Source organism: Podarcis melisellensis (assembly GCF_964234715.1).
Source record: "Podarcis melisellensis genome assembly, chromosome: 2".
Lineage (NCBI taxonomy): Eukaryota > Metazoa > Chordata > Lepidosauria > Squamata > Lacertidae > Podarcis > Podarcis melisellensis.
Window position 1 is genome coordinate 1794611 of NC_138529.1, and position 25189 is coordinate 1819799.

Below are 25189 nucleotides of genomic sequence, written 5' to 3' on the forward strand. Positions count from 1 at the left end.
CATTTGGCCAGCATGACTAAGCCGCTTCTGGCGAAACCAGAGCAGCACATGGAAGCGCCGTTTACCTATTTATCTACTTGCTCTTTTTGGCGTGCTTTTGAACTGCTAGGTTGGCAGGACCTGGGACTGAGCAACGGGCGCTCACCCCATTGCGGGGATTCTGATCAACAAGCAGCTAGACTGGTGACTGGGAGCGGCCGCCGAGACCATATAACACCGGTCTTGAAAGACCTACATTGGCTCCCAGTACGTTTCCGAGCACAATTCAAAGTGTTGGTGCTGACCTTTAAAGCCCTAAACGGCCTCAGTCCAGTATATCTGAAGGAGCGTCTCCTCCCCCATCGTTTTGCCTGGACACTGAGGTCCAGCTCCGAGGGCCTTCTGGCGGTTCCCTCACTGCGAGCGGCCAAGTTACAGGGAACCAGGCAGTGGGCCTTCTCGGTAGTGGCGCCCGCCCTGTGTAACGCCCTCCCATCAGACGTCAAAGCGATAAACATCTACCTGACATTCAGAAGACATCTGAAGGCAGCCCTGTTCAGGGAAGTTTTTAATATGTGACATTTTAGTGTATCTTTCATCTTTGTTGGAAGCCGCCCAGAGTGACTGGGGAAACCCAGCCAGATTGGTGGGGTACAAATAAAAAAATATTATTATTATTATTATTATTATTATTATTATTATTATTATTATGACCAGTCCTGACAGTGGTAAGCAGAGCATATCAGTAAAATTGTCCTTTCTGACGTCAGTCTACAAACTGCTGTCACATCTAGAAATGACCTGCTGTCTGAAGGGATTTCCCCACTAATCCAGTCACTTCTTGGATTACTTAAACCACTGCATATTCATCTTGCTGCATGGTTCACAGCAACTTGATATGACTTTGCATGTAGCCCTGTGCTATAATGGGGCTGCGTTTCTTCTGGCAGATGGTTGGAGCTACATAAAAAGTTGCAGCTGTTTGTGTATTGGGTGGGGAAGAGAGTTGCTTCCAATTAACACTCTTCAGAAATGGAGCTTGCACATGGAAGGGTCTGCAGAGATTAGGCTCTGTGAGCCTATGCCACAAGTGGGCTAGGCACTATCCAGCCCCAACGTAAGGGGGCAGGATCTTTTTTCTGTCAAGGGCCACCTTCCCTTGAGGGTCATTGTCAGGGACCACATGCTGTCAGTGCCTGAGGCCGAGGCCAGGGGAGGCCCTCCCCCTCTCTTCCCCTCCTCCTTCCTTTCCTCCCAATGGAGAGGGAGAGGGATGGATGGAAGGAGAGGGATGGATTACACTTGGCAGAGATCTGAATTAATCACTTGCCTTCCCTGCCCCTCCTTCCACCACTTCCTCCATCTTGCGTTCCCTGCCCTTTCCCTCCAGGCACTCCACCCCGACCCCCACTTGACATCAGGCCATATTGCCCACTCCCATCCTGCATGAGTAAGAACTGTTGTTCAGGCCGATTAACACAAACCAATATATATCACACATATATGCCTCACTGAGTCTGCTTCCTGCAGGGATCTCAGAAGGCCTTGAAAATCTCTCTTTCAAATGGCTTTCTAGGAGTCACTTTAATTAGACTGTGGCTACATAGAATTATGTTATCCTGACCTAGTTATTCTTTTGAGGAGATTGGTTCCCCCCCCCCCCAATATTATATTACCATTTCTTTGTTGTTGTTTTATGACTGTAAGCCAGTCTGGACAGGAATAGCCCAAAAAAGCAGCCTAAAACTATTTCAAAATAAAGAATAAATTACAGACGCCTCCCAAATATATATATTGCCATGGCAGCCCTTTAACATACCTTTCCATCCAAATTAGCAATGCTACAGTTACACTCTGTAGCCCCATAAAATTCCCCAATCTGTTTAATTTGGAAGCGTTGGGTGAAGTCTTCCCATATGGTAGGCCTCAAACCATTTCCTATTGCCAGTCGCACTTGGTGGTGTTTCTCTGCCTCCCGCACCGGTTGGTTCAGCAGATACCTGCAGATCTCCCCAATATACTGGATAATCTAAGAAGAACAAGACAGACTAGATTTGAAAGATTACTAAACCCTTTAGAAAATTAGGTCAAAATGCAACATTTCCAGAACTTTTGAAGAGACGGAGGAAGGATATCTGTTTTTCTGATTACTTTCAGGAGAAAAGGGGCATAAGTTGATCTGTATATAAAAAATATTTTTACTACTTTAAGTATGGGGGGGAATGTATTACGAGTCCATTCGTCCAGAAAATACTGCATGGTTGAATGACTGAAAGCTTTAATTGATTAGCTTTCATATAAACCACCCCAGACTCTGTGTTCATCATCTGAGGCCCTCTTCATGCGCCTCCTCCATGAGAGGTCCAGAGGTGGCAACACAAGAACAGGTCTCCGATGAAGTGGCTCCGCATTTGTGAAATACTTTCCCCAGGGAGGTTTGCCTGGCCCCTTCATTATATATTTTTAAGTGCCAGGAAAAACACTCTTCTTCAACCAGGCTTTTTGCTGATTAGTATCTGTGGGAGTATTGTTTTGCTGTTGTTGTTTTTACTTATTTTGATCCTGTATTTTATTCTATTTTTATTATTTAGAAAGGTGCCATGGCATTTACAAACCATGGGCTGCTGCTCTTTCTAAGAATACAAGGCATTCCCCTTCTTCTCTCACACATGAACAAATGACTCTTCTGAGAACAAATGACTCTTCCTGCTGCAATACGTCCATGTATCATAAGATGAAGGAATGCTTTTGTCTTCAGAGCAATATTTTAATTCATATGAATATAAAATCTATTAATGAAAATGCGATTGACTAGTAAGATTTAGTAAAGTTATTCTAACCACTTGGCCTACAGTAAAACTAAGAGAATCAGAGGAGGAAGCATAAGTGTTGTTGCACGTTCACATGCAAGGGCACATTCAAACCAAATCCATAGTAATGCAACCATATAATGCAATATTGTCTTGGAAATAGCCACAAAGTTACCTATTGCTCAGACACAATTCTGACACAGTACTACAAGGAAGTCAGACATTTCACCCAGTCCAGTGTTATGCCTGGTGGTGACCTTGGAATTCTATACGGTGGGGCAGTCTACAAATACTTTTTATAAATCAATAAATATGCACAGCACTTCAAAGAATAAGTGAAGCCTAGCACTACAAGGAAATGCTAGGAGATGAGGTCAGCTTAAAGAATCAGTTCTTGATCAATGCAACAGGGGAGAGGAAAAATCAATCCAGCACTTTCCTTGATGAGTGTCACACAAGACACTGGCAGCAGCAAAAGTGTTAGAACTGGGATTAGCTTTCTCACTATGTAAGCCTCTCTGTGTTACCCAATATAGCTACACAGTCGTACCTCCGCTTACGTATCCCTCCGGTTACGTAAACTTCGGGATACGTAAGCGGCAAACCCAGAAGTATATTTCCGGGTTTTTGCCGAGCGTGCATGCGCGGAAGCAGTCTCTCCGGTTGCAAAAACCTCAGGATCCGGCCGGACATCTGGAATGGATCCCATCAGCAACTGGAGGTACCACTGTATCTGGAATGGGAGGGCAAACGGTCAAGGGATTCCCTGCTGGAATCTTCCTTTGCAAGGAAATTCTGAAAGCAAGAAGCAAATGAAGCTGCTAGCCAGGCACTGGCGTCAAGTGCAGTTCTAGAAGACAAGGGCCAGCAGCTATGTATTCAACTTAATTCATTGCCACACCTCCAATAAAGGGACAAGAGACTGTCCATCTCTATTCAGAGGTGGCTATTCATGAGGCAAAGTGAAGTGGCTGCCTCAGGTAGCAAATCCCCAAGTGCCATTAGGAGTGGCAGAGTGAGACAGAGAGTTCTGAACCACAGGGCATAATCCACTGAGATGCAGGAAGGATGATAGTTGGACTTTCCACCACAGCTTCATCATGACTTGGGTGTGTAACTAATTCACTTTAGCACCTACAAACCACCAGGGTTTGAATGACTCCTGCCTGTCCATGGGCATCTCTTGTCAAGAAAAACTAGCTTTAGCTATCCAACAGGCACCTGCAAAGGTTTAGGGTAGGTACAGATCACAATATTTGGATGGGAACCCTTCCTAATTATTTCTGCTCAGGAGAACCCAAGTACTCTGGATCACAGGAACATCCACAATGTTTAATGTGTCAATACCAATTGCCCTTCAGTGACTGAAACAGCTTTGGGATCTTATAAATCCAGCTGAAACAGGGATTTGCAAGGAACTACTGCACACATATCATTTGGAGTACCCCATTTACCTCAAGGTAATTTCTGATTTCATTCCTGTTAAAGGGTCTTCTTGATCTTTTTGAGCTGGAGCTTTCTTTCCAAGCAGACCCTCCCCACAAATTCATTTGCTCCCACCTCCTACAAACTCTGGTGCCTACAAGCAGAGTTTGGGGCTCTCCTTACTGTGCACTTGTATTTCACACAGTCATCCCAGAAGCGACTGGCAGAAAATTTCTTCCTAATCACTACAGTCAGGCCATGGATCACACACTGGCCAGCACCCATGATATTCCCTAAGAGAAAGAGAGAAAGGTTGTCAGCATGGTGGGTTTGCCATGAACCTGGAGGACAGCATCATCTTTAAAAACAGAGTGCCCCCAGCAATGCCAGAGCAAGCCTCCATAACTAAAACAAGCAGCAGGAACTATGGCCTACCTGCTGAGTGATACAGTGGTAGACAGTTATAGATTATGTCATTGGGGGTCATTCTGTAGGCATAATAACCAAAAGCTGCTATTCGGTAATATCTGCAAGGAAACAAAAAGCATGTATGAATTTAGGTCACTTAATACTATCTAGCAGTAGCAATAAGAAAGTAAGTATTTGGTAAAAAGGACAATTTCAGCTCACATAAGCAGACTTTCTAAAGCAACAACACAAGAACATGCAGGCAATGTAACAAAGGAGACTATTTTCAGGATCCTATTTCTTGTTCACAGGCACATCTAAGGAAAAAGTTGCAGAAGGTACTAACCCCATGATGAAGGCTCCTGCATGATTTCTATCCATAAGATCCAAAATAGCCCCCCCCCCCACCCCACCCACACACTATAAGAGGTGAAATCAAATTCTCTCAGGTAGCCCTGTTTCCATAGATAACACTCTCAGTGTTTTATATTATTATGGAATTCATTTCCACCTGGCCCTCAGCATTTCTTACTTTTTCTCTGTGAAGGAACTGCAGTCCATAATCAAACCAATGGCCTGGCTTGATATAGCATAGCTTCCTACATTTGTATATGTGATTAGGCACAGGGTCACTATCCTAAGGGTGACTATGTATACAATGGGAAGTGGGGAGGAGATGCAACACACATCTGGTGCAATGGGCCCAACAATATCAGAAAGCTGCCAAGCTGCATTTCATTGCTCCTGCTGCCTCCTCTCAATTATTCAAAGACAGGAAGGAAATGTTATGCCTTCTTCCAAGAAGACAGCTGTAAAGACAAGTGTCTGGCAACCTACTGTCCAGTAGTGCTTCTTGGATATTTGTGTACATATTAAAAAATAATAATCACAAATTAAAAACTATACTGAACATTGGAAGACTAAGTTCCCAGGACAGTCACGTTGATGCTCCTCACCTGCTATGCACCACAATGGCAGCCTTGGGCATTCCAGTTGTGCCAGAGGTGTAGATGTAGAACAGCCGATCTAGGAAGAAAATATAGAAGTGGAGCATGAGTGAGACATTCAGCTTTTGTCTCCTTGATCCTTGCCCATCCTGGCTAATAAAAGTGAGCCAGGAAGTGCTGGGTGATGGGCTCTACGGTGTGGTGAATGCTTCCCTCTGCGAGGCAGCCTTCCCAGACCTGCTGAAAGAGGCGGTAATTAAACCGCTTCTTAAAAAAACATCTTTAGACCCGGCCAGTATGGCCAACTATTGCCCAGTCTCAAATCTACCATTCCTGGGTAAGGTGATTGAGCGGGTGGTTGCTGAACAACTCCAAGCATGCCTGGAGGATGCGGACCATTTGGATCTCTTCCAATCAGGATTCAGGCCTCACCAAGGGATGATCTCCAGTGGGCTAGGGACAAAGGTGAGAGCTGTTTCCTAGTTCTGCTGGATCTCTCAGCGGCCTTTGACACCATCAACCATAACATCCTTCTGGACTGTCTAGAGCGGCTGGGAGCTGGGGGCACTGTTATACAGTGGTTCCGCTCCTTCCTCCTGGGCCGTGTTCAGAAAGTGGTGTTGGGGGGTGAGTGTTCAGACCCCTGGGCTCTCACTTGAGGGGTGCCTCAGGGTTCCGTCCCCTCCCCCATGCTTTTTAATATCTATATGAAGCCGCTGGGAGAGATCATCAGGGGGTTTTGGCTGGGTGTTTTTCAGTATGCAGATGACACCCAGCTCTACCTCTCTTTTAAATCAGAACCAGTTGAAGGCGGTGAATATCCTGTGTGAGTGCCTGGAGGTGGTTGGAGGATGGATGGCGGCTAACAGAATGAGGTTGAATCCTGACAAGACAGAAGTTCTGTTTTGGGGGGACAGGGGGCGGGCGGGTGTGTGGGACTCCCTGATCCTGAATGGGGTAACTGTGCCCCTGAAGGACCAGGTGCGCAGCCTGGGAGTCATTTTGAACTCACAGCTGCCCATGGAGGCGCAGGTTAATTCTGTGCCCAGGGCAGCTGTCTACCAGCTCCACCTGGTACGCAGGCTGAGACCCTTCCTGCCCGCGGAATGTCTCGCCAGAGTGGTGCATGCTCTAGTTATCTCCCTCTTGGACTACTGCAATGTGCTTTACATGGGGCTACCTTTGAAGGTGACCCGGAAACTGCAATTAATCCAGAATGCAGCAGCTAGACTGGTGACTGGGAGTGGCTGCCTGGACCACATAACACCGGTCCTGAGAGATCTTCATTGGCTCCCAGTACGTTTCCGAGCACGATTCAAAGTGTTGGTGCTGACCTTTAAAGCCCTAAATGGCCTCGGTCCTGTATTCCTGAAGGAGCGTCTCCACCCCCATCGTTCAGCCCGGACACTGAGATCCAGCGCCGAGGGCCTTCTGGCAGTTCCCTCGTTGCGAGAAGTAAGGTTACAGGGAACCAGGCAGAGGGCCTTCTCGGTAGTGGCGCCTGCCCTGTGGAACACCCTCCCAGCAGATGTCAAAGCAATATACAACTATTTTACTTTTAAAAGACAACTGAAGGCAGTCCTCTTTAGGGAAGTTTTTAATGTCTGATGCTGTACTGTTTTTAACACTCGACTGGGAGCCGCCCCAAGTGGCTGGGGAAACTCAGCCAGATGGGCAGGGTATAAATAATAAATTATCATCATCATCATCATCATCATCATCATCATCATCTACCTTGGCAAACTACTTGTCTCTGAGACAGCTGTTCTGAAAAAAACAGAACAATAAGCAGAAGGGCTTCTGTGCCAGTAAAAGTGACCTGTGTCACAGTTATGCTCTTTTGACCCAGCAAACAGCCCTGAGGTTATAAGCTTTCAATTTCCATGCCTTCCTGAAACTAGGACAGGTGCTGGCTGAGACATCTAGTAACATGATGAAAGGTCCCGTGAATCAGTGTCTGTCAGACGCTCCTGCTGGACTATGCAGGATAACCTGATTCATTAGGGAAAGGTGTGTGGTTGTATGGAAACATACCATCTAATCCTTTGGCTGGAACCTGAGCTGGAGGAGATGTTGATGCCTTTGCCAGAAGAGGGTCCAGGTGTTTGGTGCCTGGAGGAACCAATTCAGGTTTGAAGTCTCCAGAGCAGAACTTGACCATGTGTTTCCCCAATGTCCCATTCACTTCAGATATTGCTGCAAAACATAGTCAGCCTTACAAGAAGCTCAAAATAGTAAGTACCCAAGGGCAAAGAGTTTTCAGAACCTAATTTTGAGAAGATGCCAAACTACAGCTTGTGGGAATTCTGTTTATGTCAAAAGAACAATAAACCCAAATGTAAATTTTCATGCCATGCTTACAATACTGATATTCAAATTATGCTAATTGCATGCAAGAAAAGATGCAGGTTAGCCTTCCCAACAGCAATTCCCTGGAATCACACCTAGCATGTTCTTGCTACCATTATCTAGGACTGGTATACACACACACACACAGAGAGAGAGAGAGAGAGAGAGACCTACTCCCTGCAACAAAGGCCACAGGCACACAAACCCACCTGCTGCAGATATACAGGATAAAGTATTTGTATCCTGCCATTTGCACTAGAGATCTTTCTACCAATGCTGATGGGGGGGGGGTCTTTTTAAATTGCTACTTTCTGCAGCTTTTAAAGTATAAAACCTCCCAAAACAATTTGCAGCAGTCATAAACAATATAGCATCAATAATGATTGATACAATACAACAGAAGAGCATTGTAAGAGCCCAATAAATGCATCAGTCAAACTAAACAACCTGTAAAAAGATTGGAAAGATATCAGAGATGGGACTAGGTGAGATTCCCTGAGGGGTGAAATCCAAAGACAAGGAACCACAACCAAAAATGCCTTTTTACAGGCATATTGCCTCATATGATGTAGGTACAACAGTAGGGATTCTTCTGGTGAGGATCTTAAAACCTAAACAGGCTTGTGTGGGTATCCTTTATATAAGCCCTTTTATTCTAATAGTGTTTCTATATATGTACTGTTCTGGTTGTACACTGCCCTGTGTGTTTTACTGAATGGTGCATAGAAAATGTCAACATAACTAAAATATTAATGAATAGAGTTGTGCTCCTCCTAGCAGAAGACTGAAGCTAATAGTCCATTTTGGGGGCCAGGTGGGTGATGGGTATGAAGTGGAGGATTAGGGTCTGAGAAGCCCCTTGACACCAATCTACTGTTCTGCCTCTACTTCCAGACCACACTGGCTTCTGCACAGAACACACAGAGGAGAGAGCAAGAGAAACCTGCTCCCACTTCTGGCACCAAGGAAATGATGGACATGTTAGCACTGCCTTGAGATGACCCATTCCGTAACAGATCAACCAATTCAACCTTGGCAAATATTAAAGGTAAAGGTAAAGGTACCCCTGCCCGTACGGGCCAGTCTTGACAAGCTCTGGGGTTGTGCGCCCATCTCACTTAAGAGGCCAGGGGCCAGCGCTGTCCGGAGACACTTCCGGGTCACGTGGCCAGCGTGACATCGCTGCTCTGGCGAGCCAGAGCCGCACACGGAAACGCCCTTTACCTTCCCGCTGGTAAGCGGTCCCTATTTATCTACTTGCACCCGGAGGTGCTTTCGAACTGCTAGGTTGGCAGGCGCTGGGACCGAGCAGCAGGAGCGCACCCCGCCGCAGGGATTCGAACCGCCGACCTTTCGATCGGCAAGTCCTAGGCACTGAGGCTTTAACCCACAGCGCCACCTGCGTCCCTTTTGGCAAATATTACTAAGAGCCAAATTACCACTGTGCAATTGAAGATCTTCAGTTGGACACTGGAGGAAGTGAGCAGCTTTCAAGTATTTCCTCCAGAGAAATCAATCTTCTCCCCCTCCTCACAAAACAAAAGTGTAATTCCTCTGAGTAAAACAAGAAGTGCTTAAGGAGCAGCAAACCAAATGGAATCCCACCTGTTGACAGCTCTCCGCCAAAGATGATGCCTTTTGCCCCTGATGTTTTCACACAGTAAGTCAGAGAATCAAGACGCAAGTTGAAGTTGATGAGGGCTGCCTCGATGCCCACTTTGGCCATCCCTAGCCAGAAGCCTACAAACTCAGGTCGACTCTCCATAAAGATGGCAATGACATCACCAACTCGAAAGCCTTGCTGGTAGAAGAAGTTGGCCACAGCATTAGAATATTCATCCAGATGCCGGAAAGTCCATTTCTCATCAGTAGCTTCATAGATAAAGGCCACTTTCTCTGGATGTCGGCGGACCACATCCTGGAATATCTTGGGGACATTGCTCTTGGCTTTCCGGTGCCAGTACAATTTATATTTAACCTGTATGAGCACCGACAGCCCCCTGCAACAAGGAAAATCTAGTTACAATAGCACTTAACACAGTGCTCCCTGCTCAGAGGGAAAGGCAGCAATATACCAGAGTATCGTCTTGTCCAGATACTCATTCTTCAAGATACAGACTTCACAGATATTAACTTCATTTAAGGAGCTACTTATATTGTGCCTGACCCACAGTCAGTTCCATGCCGAAATGACTTCATACAAAATAAATAAATAAATAAATAAATAAATAAATAAATAAAATTTCTGCATCTAAGCAATCTAAATTCTACACCCAGCTAAGTATGCAATCACCCTCCTTACTTTGAGAACAGCTAAGTATGCATTCACCCTCCTTACTTTGAGAACTTAATAATACAAGTTTGTTTTCACTATTTTGCACATTTTAGACTTTAATAGGCCTGTGGAGAGGGAGAGGCGAAGAGCTAGTCACAGCATACAAACTTTCCCAACCAGCGAAAAATGTAGTCACACACCTCTCTGGCTTCTTGAGATTTCATCAAGTGTCATCCACACACACATCTTCAATCATAGAATCATAGAATCATAGAGTTGGAAAAGACCACAAGGGCCATCGAGTCCAACCCCTTGCCAAGCAGGAAACACCATCAGAGCACTCCTGACATATGGTTGTCAAGCCTCTGCTTAAAGACCTCCAAAGAAGGAGAATCCACCACACTCCTTGGCAACAAATTCCACTGTCGAACAGCTCTTACTGTCAGGAAGTTCTTCCTAATGTTTAGGTGGAATCACATCTTCAGTCATAAGGGCTAGAAATTTGTTTTTGTTTTTAAAAAGCCAGTATTTTTGAGGAAGCTGACTTTTATGTCCAATATCACGTTCTGGACTTGGTTCTGCCCTCAGCTGCAGCATACAGACATAAATATCCTCAGTTCATCTAACCAAGTATATTTATGTCTTGACAGCTACAGGCACTTGATGCTTCAAAGGAAGCAACAATTTAAACTACTGAACTGGGAACTTGTGCCACAATCTACCCTCAATTAACAATTCCCAACACTAAAGATTTTCAAAGGCTGATATTATAGCTCCTGGTATCTTAGCTTATATATTAGATATAATATATATTATTAGATATTATAGCTCCTGGTATCTTAGCTTATAAGCACCAATGGTTCAAAATTCTCTGCATGAAACAGAGTCTGTTGTCAATGCAGAAAGGCATTTGTCTATTGCAGGGATGCCCAAATGGTTGACCGCAATCGACAGGTCGATCTCCAGTTGATAGCAGTCGATCGCCGGCTCAATTTCCTCCACGGGGTAAAAAGAACATCCAGCCCCGCCCCCTCTTTCTGTCCTTCATTTGCACACAATTGCAAAAACAGAAGACGGAGTTTTTGCTGGCCGGTTTATTGTTTGGTTAGTGATTTATGGCATGCACCCCCCCCCCACAAAAACAGAAGAGCTTTTGGTTTCCCGCCTTAAAAAAGCTCCCCCCCCCCCCATGGGTAGATCACTGCCAGTTTTTTATTCTGGGAGTAGATCGCAGTCTCTTGGGAGTTGGACGTCCCTGTATTGAAATTAAAATCTGGTTCTAGCCAAAGTTGAGGAGGGGCACTCTACAAACCAAAAAGACATGCTGAATGTTAAGTATTTCTTACACAAGTACATACAAATAAAGTTTGTTTGTATGTTTTTTCATTCACTGTGAGATAATGTATAGCTGCCTCTTTGCTGCTTCCTGCTTAACTCACATTTTGGAGTACTAAGAAGCAATGGTCTGTGGTATCCCACCCTGCCTATTTAATGCCAAGTGTTACGTGGGAGATTTCGGAAACTCAGGAAAAAAAATTCTACAACAACATCTTCCAGATAAATTGTTTCAAGTTTGGTTATCTTACTGTGAATTGTTTTAATGAAGTGTTGCATTTGGAGGTTAGGGGTTTAAAACAAAAGACTTCTAGTTCTGTGATAGCTGGGAATGTTTTTTATACCTTCGAATGGTTATACACCATAAGAGTTCAGAAGGTAACAATCTCCAGCTAATGGGAAGGAACAGAGAGCATTTGGAGCCAATATGTAGTTTTGAATTTGAAAAAAAAAATATTTTGAGCTGTCAGGAGTGTCAACTTGCATAAAACATTGGGGGGGGGGCAAGTATGCCCTGCCCCATATATTTGATCACAAGACGCAGTGCACCCACACCATTTGAATGGCAATGCCCATCAACTTTGGGTGGACCAGGCTGCCTTAAATATTTAAGGGGGACTGAATAGTCCTCGGTCCCTGGGAGCTGGCTTCTAGGTGAACTGTAGTTGACGTTAAAATTAACAAGAGCCAAGCCTTGGATCTGGCTGAAACAGTTCCTATTTCAGCTGTGCTGTCTGTTTCTAGGAATGTTCCTGCCTCTATCATGGCCTGCTTGTATATGTGTAAATGAAGCAAGTGGTTACAAAAGGACACTAAGTGTCTGGTTCTCTCTCATCCAAAGGAAACTAAACTCATAATTGACACGGGAATTTCTCACCCATCGGATTAGTGCAGAATATATACAAGCAGACATGTATGATTCCCATATACAAGCAGACATGTATGATTCCCTAGATCTCTCGGTCCATATAGCTCTTTGCAGAACCAAGGATGGAGATAAAACCATAGGGGCCGAGGCAGCTTTGGCCCCCTGAATGTATTTTTGAGGGGGCTGGGCCTCCTGCATTTTCAGAGGGCATTTGGCTCTGCCCCCTGGCTCCTCACAATATCATATGTGACGTCAGGACAGAACAGGATAGAACAGTCATTCGTAAGTCCACACATCACTCCATGGTCAGGCCAGTCCTTCGCTTCTCTATGCCTACATCTTAGAGTTGTTTACATATAGAACCGGGGGGGGGGGTTTCAGGGGGGGAAACCATGGGTTGTATCCACCTAGAGTAGGCTTAAGTTGGTCCTGTTCATTAATTTCAATGGATCCACTTTGAGTAGAACTAACACTGGCTACAATCCTGTGAAAAAGAAACTGCATACGAATGTTCGTATTTTGAATGAAACTGCATTCCGAGTCTAATGTTTTCAGATTTGCAGTCTGGAATGTCTTTAGACATGTGCAGTGACAGAAAGAGGAAAGTGGCAGAAGAGGAGGGGAGATAGGAATAGGGCAAGAGGCTATAAAAGAAGCAAAAGAGGACAAAATTCCAACCGCTAAACACTGGGCCTGTATATTTTAAAAAAACTTATCTGCATCTGAAAGCTTGAAAACTAAGATTTTAACACTTGCAAATTTTTCATTAGATTCTCTTATAATCTTAGGGCACAAGAATTAGGCTCATAGTAGCCCCTTGAAACAAGGTACGCATTGGTTTCTGGCCTGCAACGTGCAGCTGCCATGCACAGAATTAAGTTGTGCATGTCATTGCAAGCCTCCATTGGTGCATTAGGTGGAAGGGAGACTGTAGATGCTGTTGGTCTTAGTATTACAGCCTGACAACACTTCCAGCATCTTTTAACAAGGTCCACTAGGCACCAAACCCTCCCTTCTGTGGCTTTGTCCCAATTTGTAAATAGTATATATGAAATAATATACAACAGAGGAAATCATTTACAGAATGCCCTTCGTTCCCAACTGTAATGGTTGTTAGGGGTTACTTGTGCGTAACCTTACTTCAGTTCAGTTAGCTTGCTTGCCCCAACCATGCCCAGGGTCGGAGCTCGCCCTCCGTGACCTGTTAGTCACTTGCAGAATCCGAGAGTGGGCGTCTCTTGAACCTCTTCCAGCATAAAAGCTGTTTGACCCCGAGTCTCCTCCTATGTTCTCTGCGCGGAACGCGTCTGCGCAAGTAAGGGGAAGGCAGGGGCGTCCCAGCGCTCTCTCCACTATCGTCGGTGGAAGGGTCTTGGAGCCCTGTCACCAATTCCTCCATCTCCCCCTCTTCTCTATGGGTGTTACGTTGAAATCCTTCCCCCCTGCTCATCCCCTCTCCGGCATACACCAACCAAGCATGGAGACGGGACACAACCCAGCCAGCAGAATACACGATGTGCACTCAGAAGGTGCAGGTTCAATCCCTTGATCAAAAGCATTACCTCTGCCCAAGAAGTCAGGGAGCTGCAACAAGTTAGAGTATAAAACAGCTTCATAATGTATTAAAACATGTCAGTCAACTAGTGCAACTAAAGTAAAATTGTCTCCTTGCAGTGGACATGGTAGAGCACCCAAACAGACCTGAGCCCCAATACTTCATTTTAAAAATCAAGTGCTGTATTCAAAACATTTGATTAAAAATTGTAACATATGCTGGAACTACAGCATTTCACAGAAAAAAAATCAGTACTAATTTTCATTTACTTTATCACAGAAAGTTTTCCTGTAGTTTGTGCCCATTTTGATGAACGGGCAAGGTGAATCAGTTCAAGAAGGACACTGACAAACTGGAACGTGTCCAGAGGAGGGCAACCAAAATGGTCAAAGGCCTGGAAACGATGCCTTATGAGGAACGGCTAAGGGAGCTGGGCATGTTTAGCCTGTAGAAGAGGAGGTTAAGGGGTGATATGATAGCCATGTTCAAATATATAAAAGGATGTCACATAGAGGAGGGAGAAAGGTTGTTTTCTGCTGCTCCAGAGAAGCGGACACGGAGCAATGGATCCAAACTACAAGAAAGAAGATTCCACCTAAACATTAGGAAGAACTTCCTGACAGTAAGAGCTGTTCGACAGTGGAATTTGCTGCCAAGGAGTGTGGTGGAGTCTCCTTCTTTGGAGGTCTTTAAGCAGAGGCTTGACAACCATATGTCAGGAGTGCTCTGATGGTGTTTCCTGCTTGGCAGGGGGTTGGACTCGGTGGCCCTTGTGGTCTCTTCCAACTCTATGATTCTATGATTCTATGAATCAGAAAGGGAACAAAAGGGAGTGGAGAAAGGAGGAACACTTTGCAATTTAAATGCTATATTTTCAGGTTCAATTTGTGTCTGAAAGCAACAAGGAGCAAGCAAAATTAACTCATTTGTAGAAGAGCTCTTAAAGATGACTCAAAGCAAATTATATTGCATACACCCCATCCAGTCAGGGTTATGAGACATTAAGAATTATATTGACAAAAATTGGATAAAAGATGAACACCACCACTAGCAGCACAACCTTAGGGATATTTGCTTAGGAGTAAACCAACAGTTTAAAAGCAAGTATGAATAGGATTGTATTTTAAGACTGCTGCACAATGCATGCTTAATCAGAAGGTAACCCCTCCAATTTCAATGAAGCTCACTGCTTCATAATTGTACTCAGGACTGCTGTGTTAATTATCTGCTATCCTGACTTTTAGTCTATACCAGACACTGAAAGCAACTTTTTGGTGTGGGTAACTGATCTTTCTGGTTTTTTGGATAATTTAAAACATCTTCCATTGTACAGTGGTACCTTGGTTCTCGAACTTAATCCGCTCCAGGAGTCTGTTCGACTCCCGAAACAGTCTGAAAACTAAGGTGCGACTTCCAATTGGCTGCAGGAGCTTCCTGCACTCAAGAGGAAGCTGCATCGGACATCCAGTATCCGAAAAACGTTCGCAAACTGGAACACTTACTTCCGGGTTTGCGGTCTTTGGGAGCCGATTTGTTCAACAACTAAGCCGTTTGAGAACCAAGGTACCACTGTAATGGACAATTATGATCAATTTTGAAGTAGGAATTCCTTTTAGACTTGTCAGGAAGATAATAAAAAGTGCCACAGCATCAAGACATGACTAACAGGGCTGCACTAAACACATTCTGTACCAAAAATGTCATTTGCTGTTGATCTAAGGAAGAATGCCCAGAGAATTAGACCGCCAATACAAATCAATAACATTGGAAAAATAAAATCCTACACATCCCTCCTGAGTGAAGCAGGAGCCTTGAGGGACTGGGGAGAAGAGAGACTGGTTTAGTAATAGGCTGTTGGCATTTCACCAAACGAGGCTTGCCTGTCACAATGACCCTGCCCTCAGCTCTGCCAGGAAAGAAACAGAAGAGTCTTTGCAAGCTTTAGCTGCACTTTCCACATTCTTAAGGGGGCTTTATTCTCTCCTGTTATTTCTCACTTGCCATGCAATGAGAGGAAGCAGAGATCCAGAGGACACTGAAAACCCCTGTAAGAAGTGAAGCATTCTTTGAGAATGCAGCAGCCCTAAATCCATTGACAACACAGGAATCTCAAGGATATATAATCTTGAAGAAAATAGGTGTCAATTTCAATTACAGAGCAAGGCACACAGGAGAGCAGTATGGATCTAACACACAGTTTATATCTTCAGCCAAGAAAGCTCATCTATAGTTGTTTAGATGATTCTTCTTGTTACTGCCACTCTTGTGATTCTTTTGTACAGTGGTACCTCGGGTTACAGACGCTTCAGGTTACAGACTCCGCTAACCCAGAAATAGTACCTCTGGTTAAGAACTTTACTTCAGGATGAGAACAGAAATCGCGCAGCAGTGGCGTGGCAGCAGCGGGAGGCCCCAGTAGCCAAAGTGTTAAGAATAGTTTCAGGTTAAGAACTGACCTCCAGAACGAATTAAGTTCTTAACCCGAGGTACCACTGTATTTGTTCTTTTATATGGTTGCATTGGTGGTTTTTCATTTATATTATAGTACCCAACCCTGCAGTGGCGAGCAGATTGAAAATATTTTGAATAATAATAAAACAAAGATCAAGAAAGCCATATATACACATAAACTCCACACAGAATTCATGTTAATTTCTAGGTGCAAGTTATTTCCAAGTAGGAATTTGAATTTGGCTTTAAAATTATTTTAAATTTGGCTTTAAAATTATTTCCCCTTTCAAACTTTTAATTTATCTAATTTGGATTCTGAAGCATACAAATGAGATTTTCTCCTTTTATTATCACAACAATAGCATGATGTACATTGGACCAAGAATTATATAAATACTTAACTTACTGATCAATCACATTGGCTCTGCTCCCCTTTCAAAAGTCCTGCACCCCAACAAAGATCCTGGCTACGCCGATGACCGGGCCCCAAGCTTCATGGGTGAGTAGAATTTCTCAACATTTCTCATAATGTGTAGTTCAGAATTCTTCACATTCACACCATTTATGGTTTTGAGCAGACAAATAGCTAACCAAAGTTTAAGCAACCTTCTCTCCCACCTGCTACCCACCACAAATTAGTTCTCCCTTCAAGGTCGCAGCCTCCTGTGGAGCATTTCCTTTCAAAATGGAATCAGAAAAATGATTTTCACAACGTTTAGTTCAGCCCCAAATCTACCTCTAACCACTCAGTTACAACAGCTGAGGAATGGAATTTTATCAATAATATTTTATCTGCTTTTAACTGTGTATTTCCATATCAACAGCTTAGAGTCTTAGGAAGTAAGAGCTGTCTCTTTCAGATGTACAGTGGTACCTCAGGTTACATACGCTTCAGGTTACAGACTCCAATAACCCAGAAATAGTACCTCGGGTTAAGAACTTTGCTTCAGGATGAGAACAGAAATCGCGTGGCAGCAGCAGGAGGCCCCATTAGCCAAAGTGGTGCTTCAGGTTAAGAACAGTTTCAGGTTAAGAACAGACCTCCGGAACAAACCAAGTTCTTAACCCGAGGTACCACTGTATACGAATGGTATGGTACTTTGCTTCTGAAGCAATCTAGCAAATGCTTCACACACTGTTTCATTTCACAGTAAGAGTATTTCCATTCACGTGGGTGACCCGTTCAACGTAGCTTTGTCCCCAGATAAACTAACCTTGGGTCAGTTTCCTCATAAGTACAGTACACAAGACTGAATAAACAGAAGATTTAGAATGTTGTACCTTGATCATCTTTGGATTTATCAGCAGCAATAAATCCAATTTAGCACAAGTTCCACTTCCACCGAAGTCCTTAGCACACTGAGCCATATACAGGTCTATCGGGTGTGAGAACACCTTTATTATTTATGGCACAAGTGGCAAACCCTTTTCAGCCTGAGGGCCACACTGAGCGTCAGCCACCTGTCCAAGCAGCATTGGGCATGGCCAAAGGATATGTGTGCGTACAGGCTCACTACAAATACAGCCAGTAGTAGCTAGCATGGCTGAGGCTGCATTGCTCTTCCACCTCTCCAACATTGTGTGTCACTGCTGATACCAAAAGGGAGAGAGGAAAAGACAAGGCAGCATGGAACTCAACATGCTTTTGGCTCAGCAACACAGCTAATCTAATGCCCTGTGCAGAGCTTCCTGTGACTGCATCCAGCACAACACAACACAGGCAGCACACATGCACTCGCTACACAAGCACAGTTTTTTCAACAGACATGAAACCACAAAGTACACTTTTCTCTCATTCTCCACACTCATGTGCACACGCAGCATTGCCAACCCTCACCACTCCAGTGCTGGGATCAGAGTGTCTGGAAATGTTGTGTTTTATACTCTTAAAGATCAGGCTCCAATCTTAGTTCTATGGTGCTCAGTGCAAAGATCAGAAAGAAAAACCCTCTATGTGCACTTTTGTTTAATTTCCTGATCAGAGGGCTGGTGAGCCACTTCTCACGGCATGAGGGGCCAGATCTGTGCCACAAGTTGGCCACCCCTGATTGATGTAAATAACAAACGAGCACATTACGATGCAAGAGGAAGTTGTACTTACAGGAGATCTCTCAAGGCTGTTTTAAAGATGATCCGGAGAAATGTCCAGCCACCAGTGCCAATGTAAATGCCCAGAGCAACTGCAATACTCCATGACCAGGCCAAGCCAAAAAAACGCATCAGGCCAAGAGAACCAAGCGAGGCAGTGCAAACGCCAATCATACGCATTCTAGAGAAAGAGATAGGCTGCAGTGTTAACCACTAAGTTCATTTGTTTTGCATCAACATTTTATTAAGTATGCAGTTGAGCAGTGTTAGAAACTCAAGATATATAAGCTAGATGCCAAATGGCTCCTTAAACCAGGATTAGCCGGGGGTCATTCCACGTTGGTTCAACATGGTCACGCCACCCACTTTCTCGGATTTTGATGAAACCTGGTGTACATCCTTCCCTTATGGTTGAAAGAAACCCCCTTAATCCCCCCCATCTCAAATGGTTTTAGTTTTATAGCACTTCAAAATTTCATGAAATCTGTGTTTCTGTCCCTCTTGAGATCGTCGGCCTTGTGTGCATTTTATTGTTTTTCTCCATAACCAATGATCAGATCTGTTTGAATTTTTACACAGAGATCAATAACATGATGAGGATTTCAGGAAAAAATACACCAGCACTCAAAGATCTTATAAATGCCTTTAAAAAATGTATAAATATAGCTTTTCTGATGGAAAAACTAGGTTTAGGAAACCTAAATTTTCAGCGTTAGGGCACGATGCAATCAAAAGTTTTTGATGGCGAAAATTATTGCAAAGTCATGCTCTTTCTCAACAAAGAATAAAATTTATGGTTCTCTCATGTCTTGTAACAAAACTTTATGTTTTTTGGACATCGTGGGGGGGGGAATGGCTACTGGGTACAACTTTCCTACAATCCATAGCTGTGAAAGAAAAAAATAATGAAACAAAGTTTATTTTAAAATCTAAAATAATATTGGTGATTACAGGGTTGTTGTTGTTTTTTCAAAAGTGCAGACTTGTTTTCAGTTTTGGGGTATTTAAAACTATGAAAATTGGCTATATCATGAAATCAATCTAAAAAAAAAAATCGGTCAGAAACTTTAAATGCTGACATGTAAGGAAATAAGACCTAGCAAGAAAAAGATTAAAAGTATGTAAAATTATCCATTATATTCAATTATGAGTACATCAAACCATTTTTTTTTTAGATTGCCACTGAACACTGCCTGGAAACTTTCTCTGATCCCGTATGTAGCACCTCTCAAAAGACTATAATGTTTCCTAGGTACAATTCAAGGTGCTGGGCTTGACTGAGAAACCTTGAAGACAAGGGAGACTGCCTCCTTCTCTTGTGAACGCCAAGATCAACAAATGGGTATTTAACAATGCCATCCACACACTATGTTCTGATGCAAGTAATGAACAGAAAGGCTGTCCGTTAACTGAAGCACAAGCCTGAGTATCATTCCAAAAAGTTACAAATACTCATTTCATTTTTTTACTTAGTGAAGGCTAAGGTAGCCAAGGTGAGAACTTTCACACTGAATATACTTAAATCCATTTTTAGTCCTGAGTCTTCAAGTTTGGAGAAACAACACATTTTATGAGCGAGTGAATGAAAGCTTAATGAAGGATTTGAAACAGGATGAGCAAGTAAGTTACTTGGCGAATAGAAAGGAGCAACTTGTTCCAGAAGTAGGGAACGGCATGCTAGAAGGGTACAAAGACAGGAGTGGCAAAAGGGAACAAAGGAGAATCAGTGTTGTTTTTGCTACAAAGCTGCACACTCCAACACTTTCATTTAGCTGATTTTCTGTCTTGCACACTGTCTTGCAACACACACTCCTTTGACTAGACTCAAATACAATCCCATCATAACATAGTTAGCAACAGTTTGTCAGGGTGCAAATGCTGCTTATGCACCAAGAAAACTGCATTATTTACCTAGTTAAATGACATAAAAAGTAAAAACAAAATCACCATGATAGGCAAGGAACATTATTTAGATAAGATAAAAGATTGTATCTCCTAAAGTCAGGAGCTAGATCCCAAGGCCTGTGAGGACACTTACTTGCTTGTCCTTAGTTACAATTTTCAAGCTAATAATAAATATACTGCATGTCAGTTGTGCACATTTATAATCTGTACCTGAAAATATAATCTTCCTAGGGTTCCTTCTTTAAGTACAGCTTCCTCAATGTGTTTTATACTAGGATCATGTGTTTGATGCAGTCATGGATTCAGTTTAAAAAGATAACAATTGTAGTCCTTGTTTTAGCCTGTTTCTATTAAATTCAGATTTCACTTTTTTTCTTTTGTTTTAAAACAATCTTACATTAACTAAATAGCAATAATAAAAATAAAATAAGATCTGGCTTCAAAAAACAACATCAATCATTCATCCCATTTCAGCTTCAAAATAAAATGCAACTCCCTAGCATTTTAGGGTAGATGAAATAGCAGCACTACTTACAGGGAGGATGACTAATGCCATATAGAGAATTTCAAAGACAGAGACTGGATCTTCTAACAAATCCAACTCTGATCAAAGCATCTGTTTGACATTTAAAGCCCTAACCAGATTTCAGCTCCTGCGTACTTGAAGGGTTGCCTCTGCCAGGGGCTCTGATATCATCAGTGTCTATGGTGAGAGCATGATTACAGCTCACGAACATGTGTTTGTCAATCTCAATGAACATGTATTGAGATTGGTGGGTATTTTGATATTTTCTATTGTTTAGACTGATTTTAATTTGGCAGAGCAATCCAAGCAATGGGGAAGCAAACTGACTCACGCCCACCAGCCATATGCTGGGGACCACCTTTTCAAATCCCATGATAAAGGGAGAGTTTTTCACCAGTGAGATCTCTCCTCCACTGGGTGTGTTATATGCTTGTGGGTGTACTGTATTCTGCATCCTGCCACACCTCAGCCTGGTATATTTGGGGATTGAAGGGCAAGTTATATTATTACTGTTAAAGCCAAATGCTATCAATAAAATTCACAAAATGGATATTGAGGAGAGAGATTTCCTGAAGCAGATTCTTTGGATAACAGACGAACAGTTCAATACTGTACTGTGCATGCCTACTCTGGTGTATGTTCCATGTTCAGCGTAGTAAACATCCATTAAGATTGCAGCCGTTGATTTTTAAGGTGACTTTCAACTTCAGTACTGGTTGCTACAGCCAAACAACTGAACTAGGAAGTTCTAAACCATTATGGAGTGAAATATGAGCAACATGTTTACAATGTTGTTTTACACAAACCTGGGCAAGGCGTAACCAATGTGTGTTCCTGAATGAACCTTGAGGATATCCGACTCAGCCTTTTGGCTAAGATCAAGTGTGAAATGGGGAAAAAAGGCCAAAGGGCAAAAATTACAGCACATACTAAGGGGGTGAGAGGAGTTCTTTTTTAAAAAAAAAAGTAAAATATTTTAATAACGATATTTGGATTGAATTATTTATAATTATTGTAATAACAAAAAGGAAAATTAATTCTAAAGCCAGTAAACCTAGCATCTTATATACAGTGTTAGAAACTCAGATATGTAAGTTAGGTGCCAAATGGCTCCTTAAGCCAGGGTTACACTTGCCAAAACAGAATGCCTAGATGCCATTTTGAGGCCGCCCGGCTCGAAAGCCATGTATTTCAATATAGCTTGTTGGTTCCTGAAATTCATTCTGATTGTGCAGAAGAACTGATACAATTCTACAGGACATGTTGCGTGTGTGTGAAAACAGTCAAGACTCAAGGATTCCCAGGCATGCACCTCCAGATGGTGGAGATGTCAGGCACCCTCCTGGTGCCCAGGCATCTTCACTTGATTGCAGGTGGCCGATAGGCAAGTGCAAAATTTACCTGATGAATTTTCATCGCTGCTTATATAACAATCAGGGTGTACTTTAGTTCAAACAGTAGGGTATTTGGGTAATTTTAGACTCTGGACTTGACTGTCTTCCAATATCATGTCCAGCCTTTTTAGATGGTAGAGTGTATTATGTGCTTTGTTTACTTCAAAAAGCCACTCCTGGTGTTTCAAGGTCCTTCTGCTCATTCTGCTAAGTAGGGCCAGAAACGTATGCCCCAAGATACAGTCATACCTCGGGTTGAATGTGCTTCAGGTTGAGTGCTTTCGGGTTGCGCTCCGCGGCAACCCGGAAGTAATGGAGCGCGTTACTTCCGGGTTTCACCACTCGTGCATGTGCAGATGCTCAAAATGACATCACGCGCATGCGCGGAAGCGGCAAAACACGACCCACGCATGCGCAGACATGCCGTCGCGTCTTACGTTCTGTTCAGGATGCGAACGGGGCTCCGGAACAGATCTCGTTCTGTACTGATAACTTGGACACAGAATACCATCCCTAAAACCTTAGCTTCCACTGTACATTTTTAAAAAGATGTTTCGAGTCTTGAAAACTAGGAGCAGGTGGGGTGGTGAAACACTGCTGTGGAGTGCCACTGCAGCTTACAAGGACAGGGTCAGGCAGGAACAAGGAAAGGGCTGCAGGAATGCATGGGCAGGGCCAATCTTGCACTCTTGTCATTGCACCCATAAACACTGACCTCACCTCACCTCTGCCCTGCCCCACCCTCCTGGAAAGCTGCAGCTACACCAGTCAGTGTCAGGAGGACAACTCAGTAGCACCCTCCCACCACACCAGCTGCTCCTGTCAAAACTGCAGTGGGCACTATATGCAGAATAGTTGCATGCAAGACTCTTAAAACTCAAGGGCACAAGGCAGTCTTCCAATGGTTAGGAAACAAGGTTTTACTATCCCAAAAGGGTTCCCAGTGTTTTCTCGCATAGTTGCTATTCCTTCTTGCATCAACAATAAAATTTAATATTCCCTTTCTTCTCTGGAATTCCACTTCTTGCCAAATTCTTTTAAAATTCCAATCTTAGAAGCAAAAACTCACGACACCAATTTACAGTATTCAGGAAATGCAATTCATTCTGCAACTATAAAAGTTGTGTGTGATGCCCAAATGCCTTGTACAGGTTGCATGAGGCAGTAGGTATCTGCTTTCTTGTTGCCCTGATCCCACAGAGAACTGTCACCACCATGCTCGAAGTTCAGCAGCAACAAGTGAATTCATGAATGGCATCTTGAAGCAGGTAACGCGTAACATTTTCTGTTCTAAGTCTCCTTATTCATTCATATATTTTTCTCCCCCTTGTTTCCAATTCCACAATGAGAGTATTGCTGAGTGCCACAAGGAAAGGTGTAACTTGGTTTTGCCCCCTGGATTTGGGGAGAATCTCCTGAACTACTCTAAGATCAAAATCTTTCTGAGGAACAGAACCAGCCCTTTGAACTACTTCTAAAACAGCTACACCTATAGTTAAGATGTAAAAAGCCCTACCTTGGACCATTTGCCATCCTCTCTGTCCAAAGTAAGGACTAAAATGTCTGTGTTATCCTTACACAAAAGATCATTAGATCTTTAAGCCTTTCCTCCTCCTGGATTGTGGATGATGGGAGCTCTATCATCACCAGGATGACATCCTGCAAGCCAGTTTGCCAGCTCTTGGGCTTCAAGAACTGCCTTTCCCTTCTTTTCACATCTGTGGTATGTTAACTCCCAAACCAAGTTTTCAGAAGCATGCCCCTACTCACAATCCAGGCTTTTTCTTTGAGAGTCTTGAAGGGGATGATGCCCTATAGCATCTATGAAGTAGGACTAGAAGAGTGTGAGGAAGAGACTTCATGGCTTCATTTAAACGGCTGTCCAGGCACTTCTGGCACCAGCCTCTGGCACACCTCAGTCCACCTCAGCTCTTATAGCTCTGCTAAGGATCATCTTGACCCACTCAGTGAAATCAGGGTGCACTGAGGTCCCTCCAACCACCCTTACATTAGGGTTGGGGCTTTAAGGGAGTAAAACAACTCTACAAAGAAGTCCAATGTTTCATATATTTGATCCCTACAATTCGTTCTACAAGCAGAATTTTTCTCGGCACATTTTTTTTTGGGGGGGTGTAGTGTACATACAGCCCTACACAGAGTTAATAAGGTTGTGCTTTGTACAATCACTAGTCAAGAAGTCATAGAATCATAGAGTTGGAATAGACCACAAGGGCCATCGAGTCCAAGCCCCTGCCAAGCAGGAAACACCATCACAGCACTCCTGACATATGGTTGTCAAGCCTCTGCTTAAAGACCTCCAAAGAAGGAGACTCCACCACACTCCTTGGCAGCAAATTCCACTGTCGAACAGCTCTTACTGTCAGGAAGTTCTTCCTAATGTTTAGTCAATGTAATGTAGCAGCCAGATAGTTGGACACAGGCAGGGAAAACCCAAGATCATACTCCTCTGTAGTCATGAAGCTATGAGTGATACAGGGCCAGTCACAAACTCTTGACTCTTGTCATAGGGCTGTTACAAGGATAAAATAAGATAACCCCTATACACACCACGCTGAGCTCTTTATAGAAGGGGCAGGATAAAAATATAACACACAGGCCTATTGCTGTCAATAATCACACATGCCCTATTCATCTGGGTTGGTAAATCCATGTATTATTTCCTATTCCTCAATTTGGCAATCCATGTTTGATCTTTATTATATTAGAGTCTGACCACACTGGCTTCTGTATTCAAAGTTAATAATCAGTCTCCCACAGAGACTGGAAGAAATTATTTAATTCCATGTACAAAAACTTCAACTTTAGAAACTAAATTTTAAGTGCCCTGTCAGAAAATTAACAATTCTGTGCAGA

At 43.3% G+C, this 25189-nt stretch overlaps 1 protein-coding gene across 4 annotated transcripts in view; it reads right to left on the bottom strand.

Moving 5' to 3' along the window:
• Positions 1-25189, bottom strand: part of SLC27A1 (solute carrier family 27 member 1) — a 52131-nt gene that overhangs the window by 24520 nt on the left and 2422 nt on the right. For all 4 annotated transcript variants that reach the window (XM_081898126.1, XM_081898127.1, XM_081898125.1 and 1 more), the window contains 7 exons: positions 18504-18671; positions 9524-9918; positions 7604-7765; positions 5579-5648; positions 4650-4741; positions 4398-4507; positions 1799-2008 (listed from right to left, as the gene is read on the bottom strand). In XM_081898126.1, the coding sequence (XP_081754252.1) occupies positions 1799-2008; positions 4398-4507; positions 4650-4741; positions 5579-5648; positions 7604-7765; positions 9524-9918; positions 18504-18670 (1206 nt within the window). In that variant the 5' untranslated portion in view covers position 18671. Of the gene's footprint in view, positions 1-1798; positions 2009-4397; positions 4508-4649; positions 4742-5578; positions 5649-7603; positions 7766-9523; positions 9919-18503; positions 18672-25189 lie in introns of those variants that run through there.